Consider the following 18,352-nt stretch of genomic DNA (forward strand, 5'->3'; position numbering starts at 1 on the left):
TATGATACGCACACGGATGTGATGAGAATTTCACGGATTATTCAAAGGATAACACATACTTCCAGAAAGTAGTGAAGGAAAAATTAAGTTTGTAAAAGTAGCCTAGACAAAATCAACAAAATAAACAAAAGACAAAAAAATTTGGTATAAAAGGGAGACTGCTGCGAAAAAAAACGCCCTTTCTCTTTTTATCTTCTCATCAAGATCAGAACAGAGTTGTTAGCATGGCACCAACACAAGGAAGACACTCTCGTCTCTGTTCATTTCCGTTAAACCTAATCACTTCATTACAGATCGGGCAGTGTTCCAAAGGCCGTAGTAATCCCTAAAAAGATTACATTGAGGAGTCTGCTGGTTGTCAAAGTCGCTAGGCAATGGCCTTGGTCGTTGTCTGTATCGCTTCATTCGGATTTCAGTACAACAATCTGACTTGGGCTTGTCGCTCTTTGTTCCAGGAACTTCTTACTAAAACTAGTACTGCACCCGTTTGCTTGGTGGAGGGTGGATTTAGGAGCGTGTTACTAGACGGTGGATGGTCGTAGCCGTTTGAAGCCAGTCGATACGTTCTTAGTCATTGGAGTTGGTGTGGGTTGTTATCTTTGGTCGGGATCTAATGACAGTAGGAAGTTTAGTGCCCGAATGCATCTTGTAAGTGCTTTTGCCTTGTTTACGTCTACGCTAGAGATATTGCATTCTATAGGCAGCCATAGATTGGCATCCTGTTGGACAGCTACCTCATCTACACGGAATGTTAACCTTAAAGCCAATACTCGTCCAGGTGCGGTTGCTACGATTCTGCTGCCAGGGTAAAAAGCACCACCCCAACATGGTGTAGGGGGTATTTGGTCCTGGTGATTCTTATGTTGCGCATTGTGGGTAGGTGGCATGTAGGATTATCAGGTTCTGTATTGAAGATGGTTTATCGGAATTTACTTTTTGGGCCAGGATGTGCTTCCACCTTCTCGTGGTCTGGCCTGTTAACCAGCTATTTTATGCTGGGAACTAGGAGAAGCACTTAGAATAGTTTATATCATAAAAAATAAATAAATTATATTATTTTCTCTTTTTTCCTTTGACTTGACCATAATAATTAAGACTTATATGCTCATCATAAATTTTACAAAGTCTTTGTATAAAAGAGCAACGATCCTATTAAAGATATAATACAGTGCTTTTATCTTAATAATAGACTGGTATCTTTTTGGCACCAATAGTTTTTTTCTTCTTTGTTAATGTCAAGTAATCTTGTATACAAAAAGGAGCAATCACAGCCACCAAGAAAAGTTTAATCTTAATGGGGCTCAATAACGTGGATGCTTGTACTACAAGTTTAACTGTTGACTTAATTAAAATTAAGAACGTAACCAACTCAAGTAGTCTTTGTCGCAATCAGACAATGTTTTGCTTGCATGTAGGGGAAGATTGTTTGCTGTTCATCCGATGCTGTGAAGCAGGGCTTAATCAGATTTATGGGCTCATTTTGCGATCACGTATGCTTGCAACTGCTGTCAAACATAATTTTGGGAAGCTTGAAAATCTTGTAGATTACATGATATAACGGCATAGAAAATGCTGACAAATTATGTATTTTAATAACTTTGAATAGTGAAGAAAAGTGGAAACTGCCTATTGGAACGATTGTAGGAGATGTATTATATATATATTCAGTAAAAGATACGCTTTGGATTAAATACCCTTCTCTAAATGATATCCTCAGCACTCACACATTCTTTTATTATGTCTAGCGGACACACAGCATTTCGAAAGTCCAATAAAAATGATTAATAGCTTCAAAGTGAAAGGTGGGTAAAAGATATCCCTACATACGCCCGGTCGTCGTCTGTTGGGGGGAGTTTAAATAAATAATGACCATCATGCACACTTATGATTTTAAATGAATTGCATACGAAAATTACATATAGTCGTACAGTGCAATGTACACAGTCTTTGTCTGCTGAGTCAAGTTTATTTCTTTAATTCTTTTCTCACTCGCTTATCTCTGTTTTGAGAACATTTCGTAATGACAAAAGAATCTCGAGCAAATGAGGACAGTTCAGTTTATGCTTCCAGTATTTACAGCGATGATGGAAGTACCCTTTATGCATCAAGTATTATAGACGACGATACGGCTAGTACACTTTATGCCTCAAGTGTATATAGTACGCGGTTGAATGACAAACCCTCTTTGTCCGTAGACGATTTGCAGCAGCTGCGGATTGTTGTGGTGGGTTTAGCTGCACCTAAATTAAGTAAAGCAGTAGTCCATCATTGTTTATTGTCCGTTCGAACCCTTCTTCCCAAAACCAATCAAGATTTAAAGAATAATCAGTTTATAGAACAGTTCCGTATTCTTAAAAATTATGCTGACTTGACCAATTTGGATGCATCCGTAAGTAAAATAGGTTTTATCCCTTGGGGAAAAAAAGATAAGTAACAGATATGAGTAGCTGAGATTGCAAGGATATAGAGGTGAACCCTTGCTGAAAAAGTCTATTTTCTGTAGCCATGCACCTCAAATGCTGGATCAGCGAAAGGTAAAGCATTTTTAAAATAAAGGTGATTAATCAATAATAATTAAAATTTGTTTGCCCTCAGATTCTATTAGAGTTATATTTTCGAAAGTTGCTTGATTCTGATCAACATGTCCCTCTTTTGTTGAACTTTTTCGATACGGACAAGGAAATTGAAGAACGTGTAAGATAAAAAAGGGAAACGACAAAGGGTTTTTATAAATATTTATTTATATTATACATTTAGAAGCACCATAGTACAAAAGAAGGCTACCTTATGAGAAAAGAAGGTACCAAATTATTTGGTAAATGGGTTGCGCAGTACTTTGTTTTAGAAGATGTTACATTTAATTATTACAATCAAGTAAGTCTATATGATAAAGCACCCCTATAATTATTATTTTCCGCCATAATAATATAGCTAAACCAAATTAAAAAAAAGAAGGGAGGGAAGAGACTTGGTTCTATTCCATTAAAAGATATGAGTATTGGCAGCCAATCATCCAGATATCTGGAAACCACAGATTATCGTCATGGTCTGGTAATTAAGCAACTGCTGAACCGACACGGTGATGATGGTCACATGTTATGCGCTGTTAATGATGAGGACCGTGATCTGTGGGTCTCTGCTCTATCCGATGCCGCTAGAGCCTTGGATGCTCCACCAATCGTTGCCGTTCCAGCCTTTTTAAGCAAGCTGAGCAATAAAAAAAAGATTTGATTTTGTACACAAAATAAATTGACAAAGAGAGACATTATATTTATTGTTGTTATTTTTTAAAATCATACAAAAACTGTGAAGAAAAAGAAGGAGTGGGGGTAGCTATCCTTTTATGTATATAAAAAAAAAAGAGAGAGAAGGAGTAAAATTATTGTTGTTGTTGTTCTTGTTGTTTCTTTTCATCAGAGACGTATTCTTGACCAGCAACGTAAATAGGTTGATCCTTGACATCTTTAGTAACGGGAGGGGTAGCAACAGGATAAGGTGCGACGACAACTGCACCGGTGAATTCCTCATCTTGGCTCTTTTGTTGAACAGCCTTTGTGTAAGAATGAATGGCGAAGGCGAAATGAAGCTTCAACAGCATATTAATGGCCATGGCTAATGTGACGATCCATGCACTAGAAATATACACACTCTCACAAGTGCTCATATCGAATTCTTCATCCTTAGCTTCACTGACAATTTCGTTACAGATATCCGTGTGAAGACTGAAAAGCATAAATGCACTAGCAATAGAAAACATGGTGTGTAACCCTAAATCTGCCCAGTAAAAAGTAGAGAAGAAACGAAGGTGTTTAACGTTGTTCTATTTATAATAAATCCCTTGTGATTAATATATTGTTATTAAAAAAAAAAAGGTGTGCGTTTCTATTCTACCTTTAAAACACCAATGGCACCAGCTAAACAAGCAAATCCAGAAAGATAAGAATAAGCTGTTAAACCAAACATAGCACTGGTATCTGCTTCATCAAACTCGTCGGATAAAGCAGTTAAAGTCATGGCTCCGTAGAGATGAGTCACGGCTCCCAAAACTGCCAAGACTAATGTAGCTGTTCTATAATATTGTTAAGTCTTTTTCCTTCTACTTGTTGTCTATTACATGTTTTTAGTTACCGAAGGTTAATACAGAAACAACAATTATTAAGCATTTTTTTTGAATATATTATTATTTTTTGAACAAGAAAGAAAAAAAAAAAGAACCCGAAACTCCTCAATGAATTATTTATACCTCTTTTTCAAAGTCAGCTACTAGAAATCCCGTTAAGGATAGCATGACGTTTGGGGGATAAATAAATAGTTAAAAACGCCGAAGATAAAGAAAACCGGATAAAATGATGTATTTTTTTTTTATTATTATTTATGTGAAAACAATGTGTACAAAAAGATATGAAAGAGTATATATATATATATATGAAGAAAAGATATGTAATAGGATATAAAAATATGTAAGATAATATAAAAAAAAAAAAATAAGAATAAGGAGGGGTTTAACTAATCACCCCAGTATTCTTCATCGTCCACTTTTTCAGAGTTTATCCAATGTCCCGTAGAAGAATTAGCCTGCTGAAACTCATTATCGTCTAGGCTACTGGTGGAAGTACTGGATGGATTGTTATATCGTGTCTTGCTGGAGAATGAAACTGCCCACGCTGCAGGATCTGTTGTTTCTTGCGTTGACGAGGCCGACGATGTCACCACTGCTGCTGCGTTCGGATGAATACCACTACTGCTACCACTACTATGTTCAGAAACAAGACTGGCTCGATGTGTTGCATACATTGGACTGTTTTCTTCTAAATTTTCTGGATGTTCACCCACCACTTCTTCAGGAATCACATTCAATCCAACCATCGGAAACGAATTATTTGTCTCAAATTGGATCGAAGGTGGGTTTTGATAATGAAGCGTTTGCACCTCGAATTTTGCAAATAGCTTGGAGCATTCAAATGGTTCATAACTTTTATGTACAGGTAGCATTGTTAAACTGTTATTACTATATTGTTGCTGTTGCTGTTGCTGTTGTTGTTGTTGTTGTTGTACAAAGGTATGTTGATTATATCCTTTGTTTCTTAGTCGGGGGTCATAGATATCTTCTGTTGTTGTCTGACTAGTGTTTGTGGTGGTAGTGTTATGACTTGCCCCACTACCACCACCACCGCTACCGCTACCGCTACCACCAGCAGCACTTCCACCCCCACTTAGCATCCAGTTGATAAACTCACTGGTGGGCTCAAGGTCTATCAAATCACTACCAGTGACGCTTTTAGAACGTTCATGATCCGCCATAATATGACTTGCATTTGCGTTGGACTTGGCTGAATATTCATCGTAAGAGGTAGCTGTATTTGCTCGATGTCTTTTAGAAGCGGGCTGTTGTGGTATACTATAATCAAATTGGTGATACAATTGTTGTTGTGATGGTCTCTTTTGTTGGTTGCCATTATTATTATAATAATAATATTGCTGTTCATTTAAATTCAAATTATCTGGCGAAAATAATGCTCTCTTGTTGGTAGGTTGAATATACTTTTGGACATAGAAGTTAGAATTGACTGGCTGCTGTTGATGTTGCTGTTGTTGCTGTTGATGTTGTTGCTGTTGTTGCTGCTGTTGCTGCTGTTGCTGTTGGAATTGATTGTATTGATTATTCAATTGTAGTTGTTGCTTTTGAAGCAAGGCTTGCTGCTGCTGCTGCTGTAATTGGAATTGATGCTGACGTGAAGAGCCATTATATGACAGCTTTTCAAGTTGCTCCTTATCAATCACGCCTCTAGATGTGACAGCACCTCCTGTCATTGGCAGTAACATATGCTGGGCATCCATCATGATTAAATCATGTTGTGTTTGAAGGAAATCATGAGGTTCAGAGACACCCTGTGTGTTTGAACTGGTAGACGAGGTAGTCGATAATGAAGTGGTGGAAGGTGATACGGTTTGTAAATGATTGGTTGATGGATGAAATTTGCTATACAATATTCGAAACATTCCAAAATAAGGCGATGCCGTCCTTAGCATGTGGGTCAGGTTGATTCTCAAGCTGTCAATTTCTTTACTGTTTACCATGAATGGCAATTTCTTGTTGTTTAGAAAACATAGATTGATTTGAGATACGAGACAGACGGAGTAGATGATGGAGAGCGGGACGTACTTTAATACGGTGGCAGTTGAAGTATGGTATTCTAGGCAGATAACCTTATTCACTGTCGTGAGAATATTTTGAGAGGATAACGTACAGGTCTCAATGATGTCTATGGATGTGTTGGACAGCGGAGAAGTATCAATCACGGTGTTTATGGATAATGGCTGCTCTAGTTGACAAGTATACAGTTGGATGGTAAGAATATCTTGATATAATGAAATGATATGCTTAGGATTGAATTTAAAACCATCCTCATTAATAATGTCATTCAACATTTTTAAAGAGCCCTATTAGAATATGATTGTTATTCAACGCACGACAAATTAGGGGATTGTGTAATGATAAACAAACCTTGATGGAATCCATTGGAATAGACTGATTTTCCTTCTTCATTTTCAGTAGACTTTTTAGAAAACAAGTGTATGCATCCGTGATACGTAATGCCCATTTCTGTTCTTTGGACTTGTTGGGAAACATACAATCGTCATGTTTAAATTGAGATAATGTCTCAGAAGCAATGTGTGTCATGTCCAATTCGTGTACCGAATAAGGTTTTTGCAGATAAAAAGCCAGCCAAACATACCAAGCATCGAGTGATTTTAGTAAAGCAAATAAACTTTCTTTTTCGCCGCCACCACCATCATCATCGTCGTCGTCTTCATCGTCCTCACCACTGCCGCCGCCGCCGTTGCCGCTGTCTATACTAGTTAACGAACATTGTTGCACTAAATCTAGACCAATTTTAATCGTCATGAACGCTTGCTCTTCACAAATAGCGGTACACTGAAAATGAGTTAATAAAACAGAAGCTTGGGCAAGTATAATTGCATGCTTTCGTTTTTGTTTTTTAGATTCTTTTATGGTTGGATCAGCGGGGATGGATGGGAAGCAAGTGGCAATAAATCGTTTATGCGCTTCTCGATAAAAGGCATGCGAGTACCGATATAGACTGTTTGTAAAGTTTTCATTCATATTCGGTAATGATTGATGGGCGGACTGAAACGTGATGGCTAAAATACAATAAATGATGATCGAATACAATGGTAATGAAGATTCGTCTACAAAAGAAATATCCTGTGTGGGTTGTGCGGTGGGACATTGCTGCATGAATGAAAGCATGGAAACTGAACTAAGTGCATAGACCAGTAATTGAGGGTCGATAAAGGAGCCGTAAAGTAAATTATGAGTGATAAAGACTCGAAATGTTTCTTTTACTAGTTCGGTGGATTCATGTTCTGGAGCATCACGCATGTAAGTATTATTAGAAACAGATCTGCTTTCGCAAAATTTGTTTAAACATGCAATAAAAGATTTCCAAATAGATTGAGGTTGAGAGGTTGTATTGAAAAAATCTAACAGTAAAGGAGATGTTGATGTTCCATATCTTTGTTTTGGTGATTGCTGTCGAAGAGTTTCATATAATTCATTTGTAAACGTTATTTTATTCAGACATGGAACGTTCATCTTTTGTGGCACTGCTGCTGCTGCTGTTACGGTGACTAGCGGTGATGCTCGTGGTGGAGGTGATAGTGTTCCAGAAGAAGACGCTGAAGAATTGCATGATGGACGTTTTGTCTTTTTGGCTACACTGTTAGAACGCGATCGGGCTGGTTTATCGTTGTATATACATTTAATTTTGTTGGTTTCGCATCGTTGACAGGGATTATCTATGTGACTTTTTCGTTCAATACTTATATCTTTAACAGTCTTTAGTAACTTACGGCCATCGCAACGCATCTTCTTTCCACGACATGCTTCACATGCCTTTGAAACTTTATGTCGTTTTAACGGAAAGTCATTGGTTGAACAGGAATGCCATCTCAATGCACCAGTCATGGAGGTAATTGTATTTTTTTTTGTTTAGGAAAGGAAAATAAGGGAGAAAGAAGAAGAAGCAGAAAAAAAAAGAGGGGAAAATAACAAAAAAAGGTCGTATGGGATAAGCGTGTTTGAACATAATTATTTGTTTACTTGTGCACAAGAAAAAAAAAAAAAAAAATAGGTTTTTATCCCCTTCTGATGAGATCACAATAGCTATATTTTTGTCAGCATTGTTACAGAGTTTTAAAATTTGTTATTTCCATCAATTAGGCGGATGGCATAGTCCCTTATTTGCCAGTTCTATTGTATTGCTTAATATAAATAACGGGAATCGGATTATTCGGGTAGTTCAGCGTAGGACAAAAATCATAATACATTTAACATCACAAATCGTTTAGTGTTTAAATAATAATAACAGAATACACAAAGGGCAATGGAAGTTATTAGTATCTTTAATTTTCACAATTTCATTATCATGGATTACGCATTACCCAGAGAAACTGCGCAATAAAAATAGAGGGCATCAAAAAAGAACATCATCCGAGCCGACCGGTCCTCAATCATATGGGTAATACAAGTGTGTCACACGGCTTTTCCATTGATTGTAAGTGGTTTAATAAATAAATAAATTCTGAGAATGGGGGACAGCTAAAAAAAAAAAATCTAGCTATGGTTAAATGAGAAAAAAGTATACATAATTAACAAATATCAAAATTTTCGCCTATTGTTCCAATAAGGATACACAAGCATATTCTAGTTTAATACACACACACACACATACTCTTTTTTTGGTGTGCCACATGACAAGCTGTCATTTTTTTAAAAATAGTTTGCAATCAAATCGATTCGATGTTACATTCCACCCCTCCCCTCTCCTCTTTATAGTGCGTTTTGTCTGTGTTTCAGGCCATCTTTCCATCCTCAGCCAAAAAAAAAAATAAGGTAAGAGAAAAAAAAAAAAACCAGTCCATGATTGGACACACTCACACGATGAAAACTTTAATTTACACCATCATGTTATTTTTAATGAGGTAAAAGAAAAAGGGCCGAATTTAAATATCATCTAATGTTATTTTGTAAAAGCGCTGGTGTAATCCATACTAGTACCACAATGACCCTTTTAGCTGTTAAAAATATGAATGATCCCCTTTTTACGCTTAGCTCATGAAGCGACATGAGTAAGAATTACAAGGATATGGTATAATAAAAAGGGCTAGAACAATAACTCATCCCTACAAACAATAAGCCTCCAATAGGCGACGATCTCTTATTATAGCTTAAATGCTTTATTTTTATTTTATTTTTTACATATGTCAATCACAAACAGTCTTTAATCGGTACTAGAGTATTTTGTCTTGGGTGTAATCTTTTGGAATTTAGCTTTCAGTGTATCATTAGAGTTTTTGATGACACGGAGACCAAACCTATTTCCGCTATTATAGTACCGTTGCCAGATACTAGATACCATCCAGAGCCCCACCACCGCGGCAAGCATGCCGTACACCTTTGTATTGATCGTATAATGAGCGTAAAATCTCGAAGCTTCATCCATTGGCTTGGCTGTCGAAGCGTCTATATAATCATGATTCCCGGTCAAATGTCTATTGAAGTCCAAAATGTTTTTGAAACCGATCAAGAATCCAGTCTTTACAAACAAATCCAACCCAAATATAAATGCGTATGCACCAATTAAAGATGTAGACAGAATGACAGTAGCAAACTCAACAAGCACAAACCCTAAAATAAATATAAACCCTAATGCTAATCCAATGATATTTCGTGCAAGGATGTCTTGCAAAATAAAATCTTCTCGCCATGTCCAGATATACAAAGATAATAAGTAGCCTGCTGCACCGCAAAGTAAGTACATGGTTACTTTCCACCAAAATAAGGATATACCCGCCAGCAGTAGTCCTCCACCAATGCAGCATGCAAGATAGAAAGTAGAAGGCATTGGGTATCCTAGCGGAGGTTCCGCAGCATGTAAACAAACCCAGGTAACACTTGCTATTAAAAACCTTTTTTGTAAGCTACTAAATAGGTACATAAAAAACGAGGTATGGCAACTTACATCCCAATAATAGACCGGTAATTGCCATGGTGACTATAAAAAAGGGGAACCCCATCAACATCATAAATAGTCCCAGCGTCATTAATAAAGCACCTGCTGCAACAATTTGGGGTTCATACTTGGGAGGAGCTATATTAAACAAGGTTGATTAAAATTTTTCTTTGTTGTTGTGTTACTAATGTATTTAACTTACGAGTTTTGTAAATACACACGACATGACAAGGACCATCCTTACATGTGTGACCACAGGGACTGTCACTGCATGAGTGCTCACAGGAATTTTCACATGTATGGCAATGTTCTCTAGAAGCAGTGTCGTTTTTAGAAGGAATAGTAGGTTGGGCACTGGGAACATGAGTAGCCGTGACCTTATCTGTCACTGTTACTGCTATAATGGTTGTTGATGTATGCGTAGGTTCTGGTTTATGAATAATTTGAGTGCTTGTCTTTTTTGGCTTATCCTCGTCACAGTCTCCTCTCTTTGTGTGCGCGGCAAAGATTGCCGTGATGTGTATCAAGACACACAAGAATAATAACCATGTAGGTTTAAGCATTATTATCTGTGAAAAAAAAGATGTGTGGGCAAAGAATAATAAACTTCCATTTTCTTCATCCCACCTTAAATATATATACAACGAGAAAAAAAAAATAGCATTCTAAATGTAGTTTGTTAACAAAACATTATAATAAAGAAAATATTCAGAGACAATCAAAGATTGTATTGGTTTGACCATCCTCTTTGGATGAGGAAAAAAAATTTAAGGGGGTGGTTTGACGGATCTTGAATCATTTAGAATATTCAAAAACGAAGAGGCAACTATTTTTGGTAGGATCGTCAAAAGAAGTTACTAAACTTATTTTCAATAACATATTATTGCTATCCAAATTAGAACAAAAAAAATGCACGGTGGATATCCTTTTGTTTAAAGAAGAACGCTGTATTGTTATTGTTACAAAAAAAAAAAAAAAGCTTAATAATAAAAAAACAGCGTGCAAAATCAATCCCAAATAGAAATTTGCCCCCCTTTTTATTCTATATCGATAATTATGTCAACAAAACGTCATGCTGTCCTAATATGTAGGTTAAAGTATCTAACAAGAGCATAGTGGGTTTCTATAGCAGCTCCCATCTTCTTTTTTTTTGTAGAATAGTATGAAATTAAATAGACTTGATAGTTGATCACACGTGAGTAATCGTTTACTTTTTTTTCTTCTTCTGACTATCTATTTACTTCCAACAGTTCTATAACAAAGAAATTTATCAGGCTACTAAAGAAACTTAGTACACAAAATAGTAAAGATGTGCATCATTTAAGATAGAATTCAAACTTCTCTGTGATATAGAAATGACATGTAACTCTCCCCTGTTGTCTATACAAGATGACAGACAGGAGACAGGAGCTCCCTCCCCCCCCCCTTTTGTTCAGTGACTACATGTTGCAATTTACCGACAACAAATTGTATCGATCAAAGTCTCATGTCTATGATTATACCTTGCGTTCAAGTGCTGCATCGCATCTATTAGTTTCGTTTCCTGCTGTTTCAAGTAATTTTAGGTAAAATAATCACGAGCTTTGCGTTTGAGGAATTCGTGGACCTAAACAGTCAGCTAACGATACAAACTTTGTTAGGCCTTCACGCATCAAAAGATAAAAATTCGTAGTTGACGGGCTTTAAGTCTTTCCTGATGTGTACGCCTATCGTATCTAATATCAAGACTCACTCTCCCTATTAAATATCTAAGCTGGGATGTAATCTGTTAAGACAAAGTAGTTTAATACTAGTCCATATGAGAAACAGAACTATAAAATACGCATATTTGCCTAGAGACGCGTATTAGCAATTATCAGAGACCTTACATGCGTACTTCAGTCATTTTTTGTTTTGTTTTGTTAGATAATCTGATTGAATAAATAGTCTTACCGAAAGTTATAAGAATAACAGCTGAAAATCCACATGCTGCTACACTGTTTGACATTTTGAGACCAATTTGCATTACACTTTTTTCAAGAGCCGCCTATTTATAAACCAGGCTAATTTCGTGTATGGGGTGCACAGTGATTTTTTTTTCCCGTTATAATATAAATATGTCAAGCAAAGAAGATATCAAAGTCGAGTTAGTAAGTTATAAGCCTACTGATGAAGAGAAACTCGTCATTCGTTCTGCCTTGTTTAACTTCATAACCTTGGGTAAGTTTTGTTGTCACATTTGACAATTGAATACTGATTTTTTTTTTTTTTTTTAATGTATAAAACAGCAACTGTGGGTGCTGCTTCATTAGGAATGTCTGCTCGTCTTTGGGGTAACGCATGAAACATAAATACACCATTCATTCGTACTGACACTTTTTTTTTAATACGTGAAGCTAAGTCAAGAACAACACCTTTAAAACCTAGAACTGCCATCCCAACCATCTGTAAGTCTTGACACCTTACACTAAGAAAATAAGAAGAATATACTGAATGATTGCTATTATTTTCAAGTGGGAACTTTTGCCGGTTTAGCATTTGGCGGTGCACTTGGTATGGATAGAGGCATGCATCGACTTCGCGAATCACTTCCCAGAGACTCTCACCTGTTGACGATTATTCATGAAAACGATAAATTAAAGCAGCAGCGACAAGAAACCTTATTCAGTGGACCAATCGATGAGGAGTCTACTGATAGTGTGCAAGATTTGATTACTTTAGACGAGTCTCTTCCACAACAGCAATTAGAAATGGATGAACCACAATTATTATTAGGCGATGGAAAAGAATAAACAAAACCACCGAAAGAAAAAAAAATAAGAAGAGTGGTGTGTATGTGTGTGTATGTGTGTGTGTGTGTGATTTTTTATTATTATTAAGTAGATACTTCAAATTGGCCACTTGATGAAGGAGGGGAATCTAATAGATGAGGTGGGGAAGGACATGTATGTTGAATAGGAGGTACTGGTTGAGTATGTAACAAATTAGCGACGGATTTTGGTCTCGAAAGTCTTTTTGCTTGCTGCTGCTGCTGCTGAAGTATCATATTGGGTATATCTGTGCTACTACCGTGAATAGTGGCAGTCAAATTGTTGAAGGTATCACTCAACTGTGCAGGTGTAATATTCTGTCCAATTGCACCAGTCAACCATCCACAGGCGATCCGGAACACTTTGGATGAGCCTTCGATTTTGGAGATTTTAATAGCTGTAATTCGATTTTGAATGGAGTCTTTTGACAAGGATATGATTTCAATAGCAAAAATTGCAACACCGGATTTTTTATCCTCTCCGTCTTGATTTTCATTTTCATTATTATTATTCGTATTTGTTGTTTGTGAGTTTTGTGACGATTGAGATGAACCCGGTCTGTTTAAGGTAGGAAAAGGTGGATATCTCACGGATCGACTATCTTGTACAACGAGCGTAGATGAGTGGTATGGGAATATGCTGGATAGAACATTACTTGTCATTCGTTTGAATTTACTAAAGCGGCTGCTTCCGAAATAAGAGGATCGATTCATATCTCCTGCGCTACTACGACTAAATGATTGTTGGCTACCTGTGCTACCTTCCCTGTTTTGTCCGGATAAGGATTGATTGGATGAAGCAATCTTACTATCTCTTCTCCTCAGCTTATAAAACGATCGAGGCTTTTCATTGATGTAATCGCTCAATGCCATGACACATATTAAGTGATCGTTTTTATCGCGGTGATAGGTTATACCCATAATATCACAAATACCTCGAATGATGAGCATCATTGTAAATTCGTCTTGTTGCGTGTGTTGCAAAGAGAAGGAAGATTCGGCTATACCAGTGAGTCGCATGGCTGTTTGTGGTGTCAATTGGAAAGTGTAATAGTGAATTTGATCTTTGGTGACTCTTTGATAGAGTTGAGATAAACTCATATTGGACGTTGATTTTCTTACAATTGTTTTTGTGGGAGTAGGGGATGCGTTACCAGAAGATGATGTATTACTGATATCTGTAGAAGAGCCATCATTACGAAGATGAAGAGAGTTTGCAGAAGTATTTCCATTGACGCTCACATTTTCTGGTTGTTTCAATTTTCGAAGCAAATGACGGATAGGCGATTTTCCAGCATTTTGTGTTGATGATAATTGAATTTGATGAGAGATTTCGTTAATTTTTTGGAAGAGCAAATGACGTTGCGTTTCACTATTGGTATATTTGTCTTCAGGTTTTGCCGAATGTGGTACAGCGCTTGTGAAATAAATAGAGGGATTTTTCGGATGGCATATAATTGTTCTTTTTATAAATTTCTTGCTTCTCTTTTCGTCTTCCATGTCTCTCATGTGCTGAAACTTTAATCTCTCCTTTTCCTTTTTTAGTCGAGCTAATTCATCTTCCTTGCTTAAAATCACAGGCGGTAATGTGCTTGTACTATGTTGTAGTTTATTGTAACTGAAAATATCTGGTAACGTTCCATTGCCTGTGAGCCACGGGTCGTCTTTCAATGCTAAATGTACTCGGGTTCTTTTGGTTTTATCGATCGACATGCATTTCTTTATTGTGTTGTTAAGGCCTGTACTGAGGTAGCTGGGTATAACATACTGTCCTGCTGTCACGTCTTTTCTTAGATCTCCCACAGCTATAATTAAATATTAATGTCTAGATGATTGGTCATATTATTTTCGTATTTACTATTTGCACGGGAAAAAGGTTCTTCGCCCACAGTCATTCTGTATAACGAAACACCCAGACACCAGCAATCCACCTCGGGTCCAGTATATCCTTGTCCATTGATTATTTCAGGGCTGTAATAAAGCATGGATCCTGCATGGTGATAAAATACCGAATTATCAATATTTATACTCCTTTTCACATATCACAACAAATAATTACCGCATATAGTCTTTAATCTTCTTCTGCCAAACCTGTTTCCAAGACCAAAATCAGCTATTTTCACTTGAAAGTCCTTTGTTAAGAGGATGTTTGGTGCCTAAAATATATATATATATATAAATAAATAAAAGATGGCGATTATATGTTATTTCTACAGGCATATATTACCTTTAAATCACGATGAACTACCCATTTGGAATGACAGTAATCCATTGCAGCTGCCATTTGACGGAATATATCTCTTGCCTCTGCTTCATTTATCCTACCACCTTTTTGCTGTAGATACTCATCTAAATTGAAACCTTCGACATATTCCATAACGAGGTATAAAGAGTCTGTTGTTTCATATGTCTCGTATAATCTAACAATGTTGGGATGCTCCAATACTTCCATTAATGATATTTCCCGGACTAATCTCGACATGACTCTATAATCATGTACTCTTTTGTCAATTATCTAGAAGAAGAAAAAACTTTTAATTATTACATGAACTCCTATTTTTTTTCCCCCGCTTTTTTTATTATTATTATAAAAGTACCTTTACAGCCACCTGTTTTCTTGTCAAACAGTGGTATGATAACATGACTTTACTAAATTTACCTTGGCCTACTTGACGGATAAAAGTGTAATCGCCAATGCCATTCAAATAGGTATCAGGACTGGGAGGGTATTGCTTTGCTGGTGGTTTTCGGAGTTTCTTTGGGTTCTTGTCTGCTAATGATGGATCAATTGCTACTGTTGCTGCTACAGAGGCCTCTGTGGGACTATTCTCATAGCCTAGTCCATTATCTACAGCAGGCAATTCTCGTTGGTTTGAGTTTCTTCTCCATTTACGAAACTGATCGGCAACGTTGAATCCCATTTCTTTTTTTTTTAAGAAAAATGTCCAACAATTAGATGGGGTATAACAGCAGGTATATTTATTATTAAAAAGAAGAAGAGGGAAAGAAGAAAAGAGAGAAGAAGAAGAAGAAGAAAAAGAGAGGGGGACAAAAATAAAATGTGTTATCTTAAGCCTCAGATTTTTTTTTTTTTTTTTGTACACCTCTTTTTTTTTTTCTTTTACCCTTTGTGCCTTAGTACAGTGTGTGTGCAGTGGACAATCAATACGGTCTATTTCTGGTGAAAAACCATGCTTTTTCACCCAAATTTAATACTTGTGATAGTTACTCCGACCGAGGTTTATTTTTTTTTATTATTATTTATCCATAAAGAAACCGTTTTTAGTAAGAACAGATTCCAAGTGCTTTGGTACAGTATTCGATAGTTCTTCATCTCGTCTCTTATCCATCTTTTTAGATGTAAGACCTCCGGCGCTTTTCAAGTATTCCGCAATCTTTTTATGTCCAGCTGATTTAGCCATATCGTACGGCGTGCTCACTTTTTTGCTGACATATGAGTTCACATCACATCCGAATCGCTCTATCAATAGAGTAACTACCTCAAACCTTCCACTTCGCGTTGCCCAATGTAATGGGGATTCCCCTCTACGATCTTTTTCATTGGCTGGCACCTGACACACTTCAATCACAAACGCAACAAGTTCTGAATATCCTGACATACAAGCGTAATGTAATGTGTTTGCTCCTACAAGCAAAAAAAAAAAAGATGATAGCCTCTAATTAGCCTCCATTTGTTGTGTACGCGTGAGATAGGAAAGGTTACTTACCAATGACATCAGTCTCCAGATTTAATACACCCTGTGTCATGTTCACAATGTATTCTACAACCGCTGCATGACCAAATTCTGCTGCAACATGAAGTGCTGTCTTCTTTCTAGCTCCACCTCCCCGAGCGGACATCAAATCGCCACCTGCCAAAACAAGCTTTTCGAGGCCTGCTAACCAACCAATGCTTGCTGCTAAATAGCATGGTGACACCTAAAATTATATAAGATTAAAAATTTCCCTTTCTCCTTTCTCTTGCCCTTTCTAGTCTTAGTTTTGTGTACCTTTTCCTCGTCGATCTGACTCATCGTAACAGCATTTGCATTTGCTCCTTGATGTAAAAGCAAATCCAGTGAATCAGGTGCTTTCGTCACAATTAAGGCATGAATCATTCCAAATCCGTACTTGACAGTATTTGCTGAAGGTGATTGTTTGGCAGTATTTGGTGATCCACCTCGACGCAAGAAATTACTACGTCATGTTAACCTTTTTTTTCTTTCTTTCTTTTTTTTTTTGTTACTCCTATTTATTGTACCTTATGATTTTTTCAACTGTCACATCACTCCCTTGACCTTTTGCTATAGTATCCCAAAGGGCATCTGATCCACCAAACGTTAATGGATCTGTTCTCCTTTGTTGAATTATAGAACTTCCTGTAGCAGATATGCTTGAACGTGTGGGTGACATGGGAAGTGGCACAGACATGATGGAGGAGGCGCCAGATACCATGGATGGTGCCATACTAGGTGTTGAATAAGAAGATACGATGGATGGATTACGAACGAATTGGTATGATGGAGACGAATTATTCTGGTGAAGGTGATGATTCATGGCTCCTAATTTCTTGTCGTCATACGTGCGATGATGACCAGAATATATACTGGTAGCATCCGTACCACTTGAAAACGAACTGTATATACTAGTTCCCGCATTTGAATCCTTCCTTGTTCTTCTGCTCGAAGGAACTTCTGAAATAACGGAGGCAGCTGAAGAAGAAGAAGGCCAAAACTGTGATGAGTTATAAACTGAGTTTGCTGTAGATTCAGAAACCGAAGTGGGTGACAACGGTTGCCTATTCTCTTCTCGGCAATCAATTTGTTTTAGCTTGAGTGCATCATATTTCTTTTTAAAAAACTGCATTTCCCGAACCGCTTTTTCGTATCTTCGCTGATTATCATTAATGATTACTTTGAGTTCGTCATTTTCGTTTTCGAGTAATTCAGAGCGTTGTTCGAGCATCGTCACTAGCCGTTGTTGGTCAACAAGCATGATTTTAAATTCATGTTGCATCATGGAGCTTAGTTTCTTATTGTCGACCTGTCGTAATAAGTGTTCTAATCGGTCCTTTGAATTCATTGGTTTGTCATAATGTATGGCTTCTTCCTCTTTCAGTGAACTTTTACTGAAATCAAGGCTTAGACTATCAGCTACTGTGCTACTGTTTTTAGATGAATTGGAGGAAAATGAGCTTTTAAAAGAGAGAAAGGAGGCCATTTTGTATTACTGTTGTTATTCAGATTATTATATATACATGTACAATACAGAAGAAAGAAAAAAAAAGAAGAAGAAAAAAAAAAGTTTGCTTCTGGGAAAAGAAATAGAAAAAAAAGACAACTGGGAAGGAGGTTAAATACGGTAACGCAAAAAAAGAAAAAGGCGAAAATAGAACGTGTCACCTCTGTACTAACAATAACTCTTTTTTTTTCTTTCTTGGAGAAAGAATGAAGAAAAGAGGTTACATATGTTTCTTCCACTCAAGTTTTAATTTAATAAAATACCTGCCAAAGTTCATATTAGCGAT

General features: G+C 36.9%; 8 protein-coding genes across 8 annotated transcripts; 2 read left to right on the forward strand and 6 right to left on the reverse strand.

Annotated features, from left to right (window-relative positions):
• Positions 1-571: 571 nt before the first annotated feature.
• On the reverse strand, positions 572-887 carry EV154DRAFT_570454 (uncharacterized protein; the record flags this gene model as incomplete). Its single annotated transcript, XM_051606198.1, has 2 exons — positions 572-610; positions 672-887. 2 exons carry the CDS (start codon positions 885-887, stop codon positions 572-574), a joined length of 255 nt encoding a protein of 84 aa, XP_051451402.1.
• Positions 888-1,935: 1,048 nt separating this feature from the next.
• On the forward strand, positions 1,936-3,269 carry EV154DRAFT_529125 (uncharacterized protein). Its single transcript, XM_051603638.1, has 5 exons — positions 1,936-2,389; positions 2,448-2,534; positions 2,596-2,694; positions 2,758-2,874; positions 2,953-3,269. Exons 1-5 carry the CDS (start codon positions 2,021-2,023, stop codon positions 3,229-3,231), a joined length of 951 nt encoding a protein of 316 aa, XP_051451403.1. The 5' UTR covers positions 1,936-2,020; the 3' UTR covers positions 3,232-3,269.
• On the reverse strand, positions 3,246-4,214 carry EV154DRAFT_529128 (uncharacterized protein). Its single transcript, XM_051603639.1, has 3 exons — positions 4,129-4,214; positions 3,892-4,069; positions 3,246-3,820 (listed from the first exon to the last, which is right to left on the reverse strand). Exons 1-3 carry the CDS (start codon positions 4,161-4,163, stop codon positions 3,380-3,382), a joined length of 654 nt encoding a protein of 217 aa, XP_051451404.1. The 5' UTR covers positions 4,164-4,214; the 3' UTR covers positions 3,246-3,379.
• Positions 4,215-4,340: 126 nt separating this feature from the next.
• Positions 4,341-8,131, reverse strand: EV154DRAFT_529130 (uncharacterized protein; the record flags this gene model as incomplete). Its single annotated transcript, XM_051603640.1, has 3 exons — positions 7,876-8,131; positions 6,506-7,821; positions 4,341-6,441 (listed from the first exon to the last, which is right to left on the reverse strand). Coding segments are annotated over exons 1-3 (3,362 nt in total), but the record flags the coding sequence as incomplete, so codon positions are not given.
• Positions 8,132-9,305: 1,174 nt separating this feature from the next.
• EV154DRAFT_556467 (uncharacterized protein) lies at positions 9,306-10,627 on the reverse strand (the record flags this gene model as incomplete). Its single annotated transcript, XM_051605353.1, has 3 exons — positions 10,240-10,627; positions 10,047-10,175; positions 9,306-9,982 (listed from the first exon to the last, which is right to left on the reverse strand). The coding sequence occupies exons 1-3, from the start codon at positions 10,598-10,600 to the stop codon at positions 9,306-9,308; spliced, it is 1,167 nt and encodes a 388-aa protein (XP_051451406.1). The 5' UTR covers positions 10,601-10,627.
• A 1,506-nt stretch (positions 10,628-12,133) lies between these two features.
• Positions 12,134-12,764, forward strand: EV154DRAFT_487536 (uncharacterized protein; the record flags this gene model as incomplete). Its single annotated transcript, XM_051598985.1, has 5 exons — positions 12,134-12,236; positions 12,305-12,349; positions 12,413-12,463; positions 12,531-12,715; positions 12,738-12,764. The coding sequence occupies 5 exons, from the start codon at positions 12,134-12,136 to the stop codon at positions 12,762-12,764; spliced, it is 411 nt and encodes a 136-aa protein (XP_051451407.1).
• EV154DRAFT_105372 (kinase-like domain-containing protein) lies at positions 12,723-15,846 on the reverse strand. The gene is made up of 5 exons (XM_051593879.1): positions 15,423-15,846; positions 15,053-15,340; positions 14,885-14,981; positions 14,684-14,815; positions 12,723-14,630 (listed from the first exon to the last, which is right to left on the reverse strand). The coding sequence occupies exons 1-5, from the start codon at positions 15,744-15,746 to the stop codon at positions 12,892-12,894; spliced, it is 2,580 nt and encodes an 859-aa protein (XP_051451408.1). The 5' UTR covers positions 15,747-15,846; the 3' UTR covers positions 12,723-12,891.
• Positions 15,847-15,930: 84 nt separating this feature from the next.
• EV154DRAFT_452874 (ankyrin repeat-containing domain protein) lies at positions 15,931-17,922 on the reverse strand. The gene is made up of 6 exons (XM_051597276.1): positions 17,618-17,922; positions 17,459-17,503; positions 17,087-17,293; positions 16,836-17,022; positions 16,554-16,764; positions 15,931-16,471 (listed from the first exon to the last, which is right to left on the reverse strand). The coding sequence occupies exons 1-6, from the start codon at positions 17,905-17,907 to the stop codon at positions 16,083-16,085; spliced, it is 1,329 nt and encodes a 442-aa protein (XP_051451409.1). The 5' UTR covers positions 17,908-17,922; the 3' UTR covers positions 15,931-16,082.
• Between the last annotated feature and the right edge of the window lie 430 nt (positions 17,923-18,352).

The sequence above is a fragment of the Mucor mucedo genome, assembly GCF_025094135.1.
Source record: "Mucor mucedo strain NRRL 3635 chromosome Unknown EV154scaffold_188, whole genome shotgun sequence".
Lineage (NCBI taxonomy): Eukaryota > Fungi > Mucoromycota > Mucoromycetes > Mucorales > Mucoraceae > Mucor > Mucor mucedo.

What these genes read in the sequence shown, in the direction of transcription:
- EV154DRAFT_452874 (XM_051597276.1), bottom strand. Translation starts at nt 17,907, where the DNA reads ATGAATTCAAAGGACCGATTAGAACACTTATTACGACAGGTCGACAAT. An exon ending in GGAACTAGTATATACAGTTC is followed by an intron (nt 17,294 to 17,458) that starts GTTTTCAAGTGG and finishes TTCAACACCTAG; the next exon opens with TATGGCACCATCCATGGTAT. An exon ending in TCTGGAGACTGATGTCATTG is followed by an intron (nt 16,472 to 16,553) that starts GTAAGTAACCTT and finishes TTTTGCTTGTAG; the next exon opens with GAGCAAACACATTACATTAC.
- EV154DRAFT_529125 (XM_051603638.1), top strand. Translation starts at nt 2,021, where the DNA reads ATGACAAAAGAATCTCGAGCAAATGAGGACAGTTCAGTTTATGCTTCC. An exon ending in AAATGCTGGATCAGCGAAAG is followed by an intron (nt 2,535 to 2,595) that starts GTAAAGCATTTT and finishes GTTTGCCCTCAG; the next exon opens with ATTCTATTAGAGTTATATTT. An exon ending in CATTTAATTATTACAATCAA is followed by an intron (nt 2,875 to 2,952) that starts GTAAGTCTATAT and finishes ATTAAAAAAAAG; the next exon opens with AAGGGAGGGAAGAGACTTGG.
- EV154DRAFT_105372 (XM_051593879.1), bottom strand. Translation starts at nt 15,746, where the DNA reads ATGGGATTCAACGTTGCCGATCAGTTTCGTAAATGGAGAAGAAACTCA. An exon ending in GAAAACAGGTGGCTGTAAAG is followed by an intron (nt 15,341 to 15,422) that starts GTACTTTTATAA and finishes TTCTTCTTCTAG; the next exon opens with ATAATTGACAAAAGAGTACA. An exon ending in AAGATTAAAGACTATATGCG is followed by an intron (nt 14,816 to 14,884) that starts GTAATTATTTGT and finishes ATCACCATGCAG; the next exon opens with GATCCATGCTTTATTACAGC.
- EV154DRAFT_529128 (XM_051603639.1), bottom strand. Translation starts at nt 4,163, where the DNA reads ATGCTTAATAATTGTTGTTTCTGTATTAACCTTCG. An exon ending in TGTTTCTGTATTAACCTTCG is followed by an intron (nt 4,070 to 4,128) that starts GTAACTAAAAAC and finishes ACAATATTATAG; the next exon opens with AACAGCTACATTAGTCTTGG. An exon ending in GTGCCATTGGTGTTTTAAAG is followed by an intron (nt 3,821 to 3,891) that starts GTAGAATAGAAA and finishes TATTATAAATAG; the next exon opens with AACAACGTTAAACACCTTCG.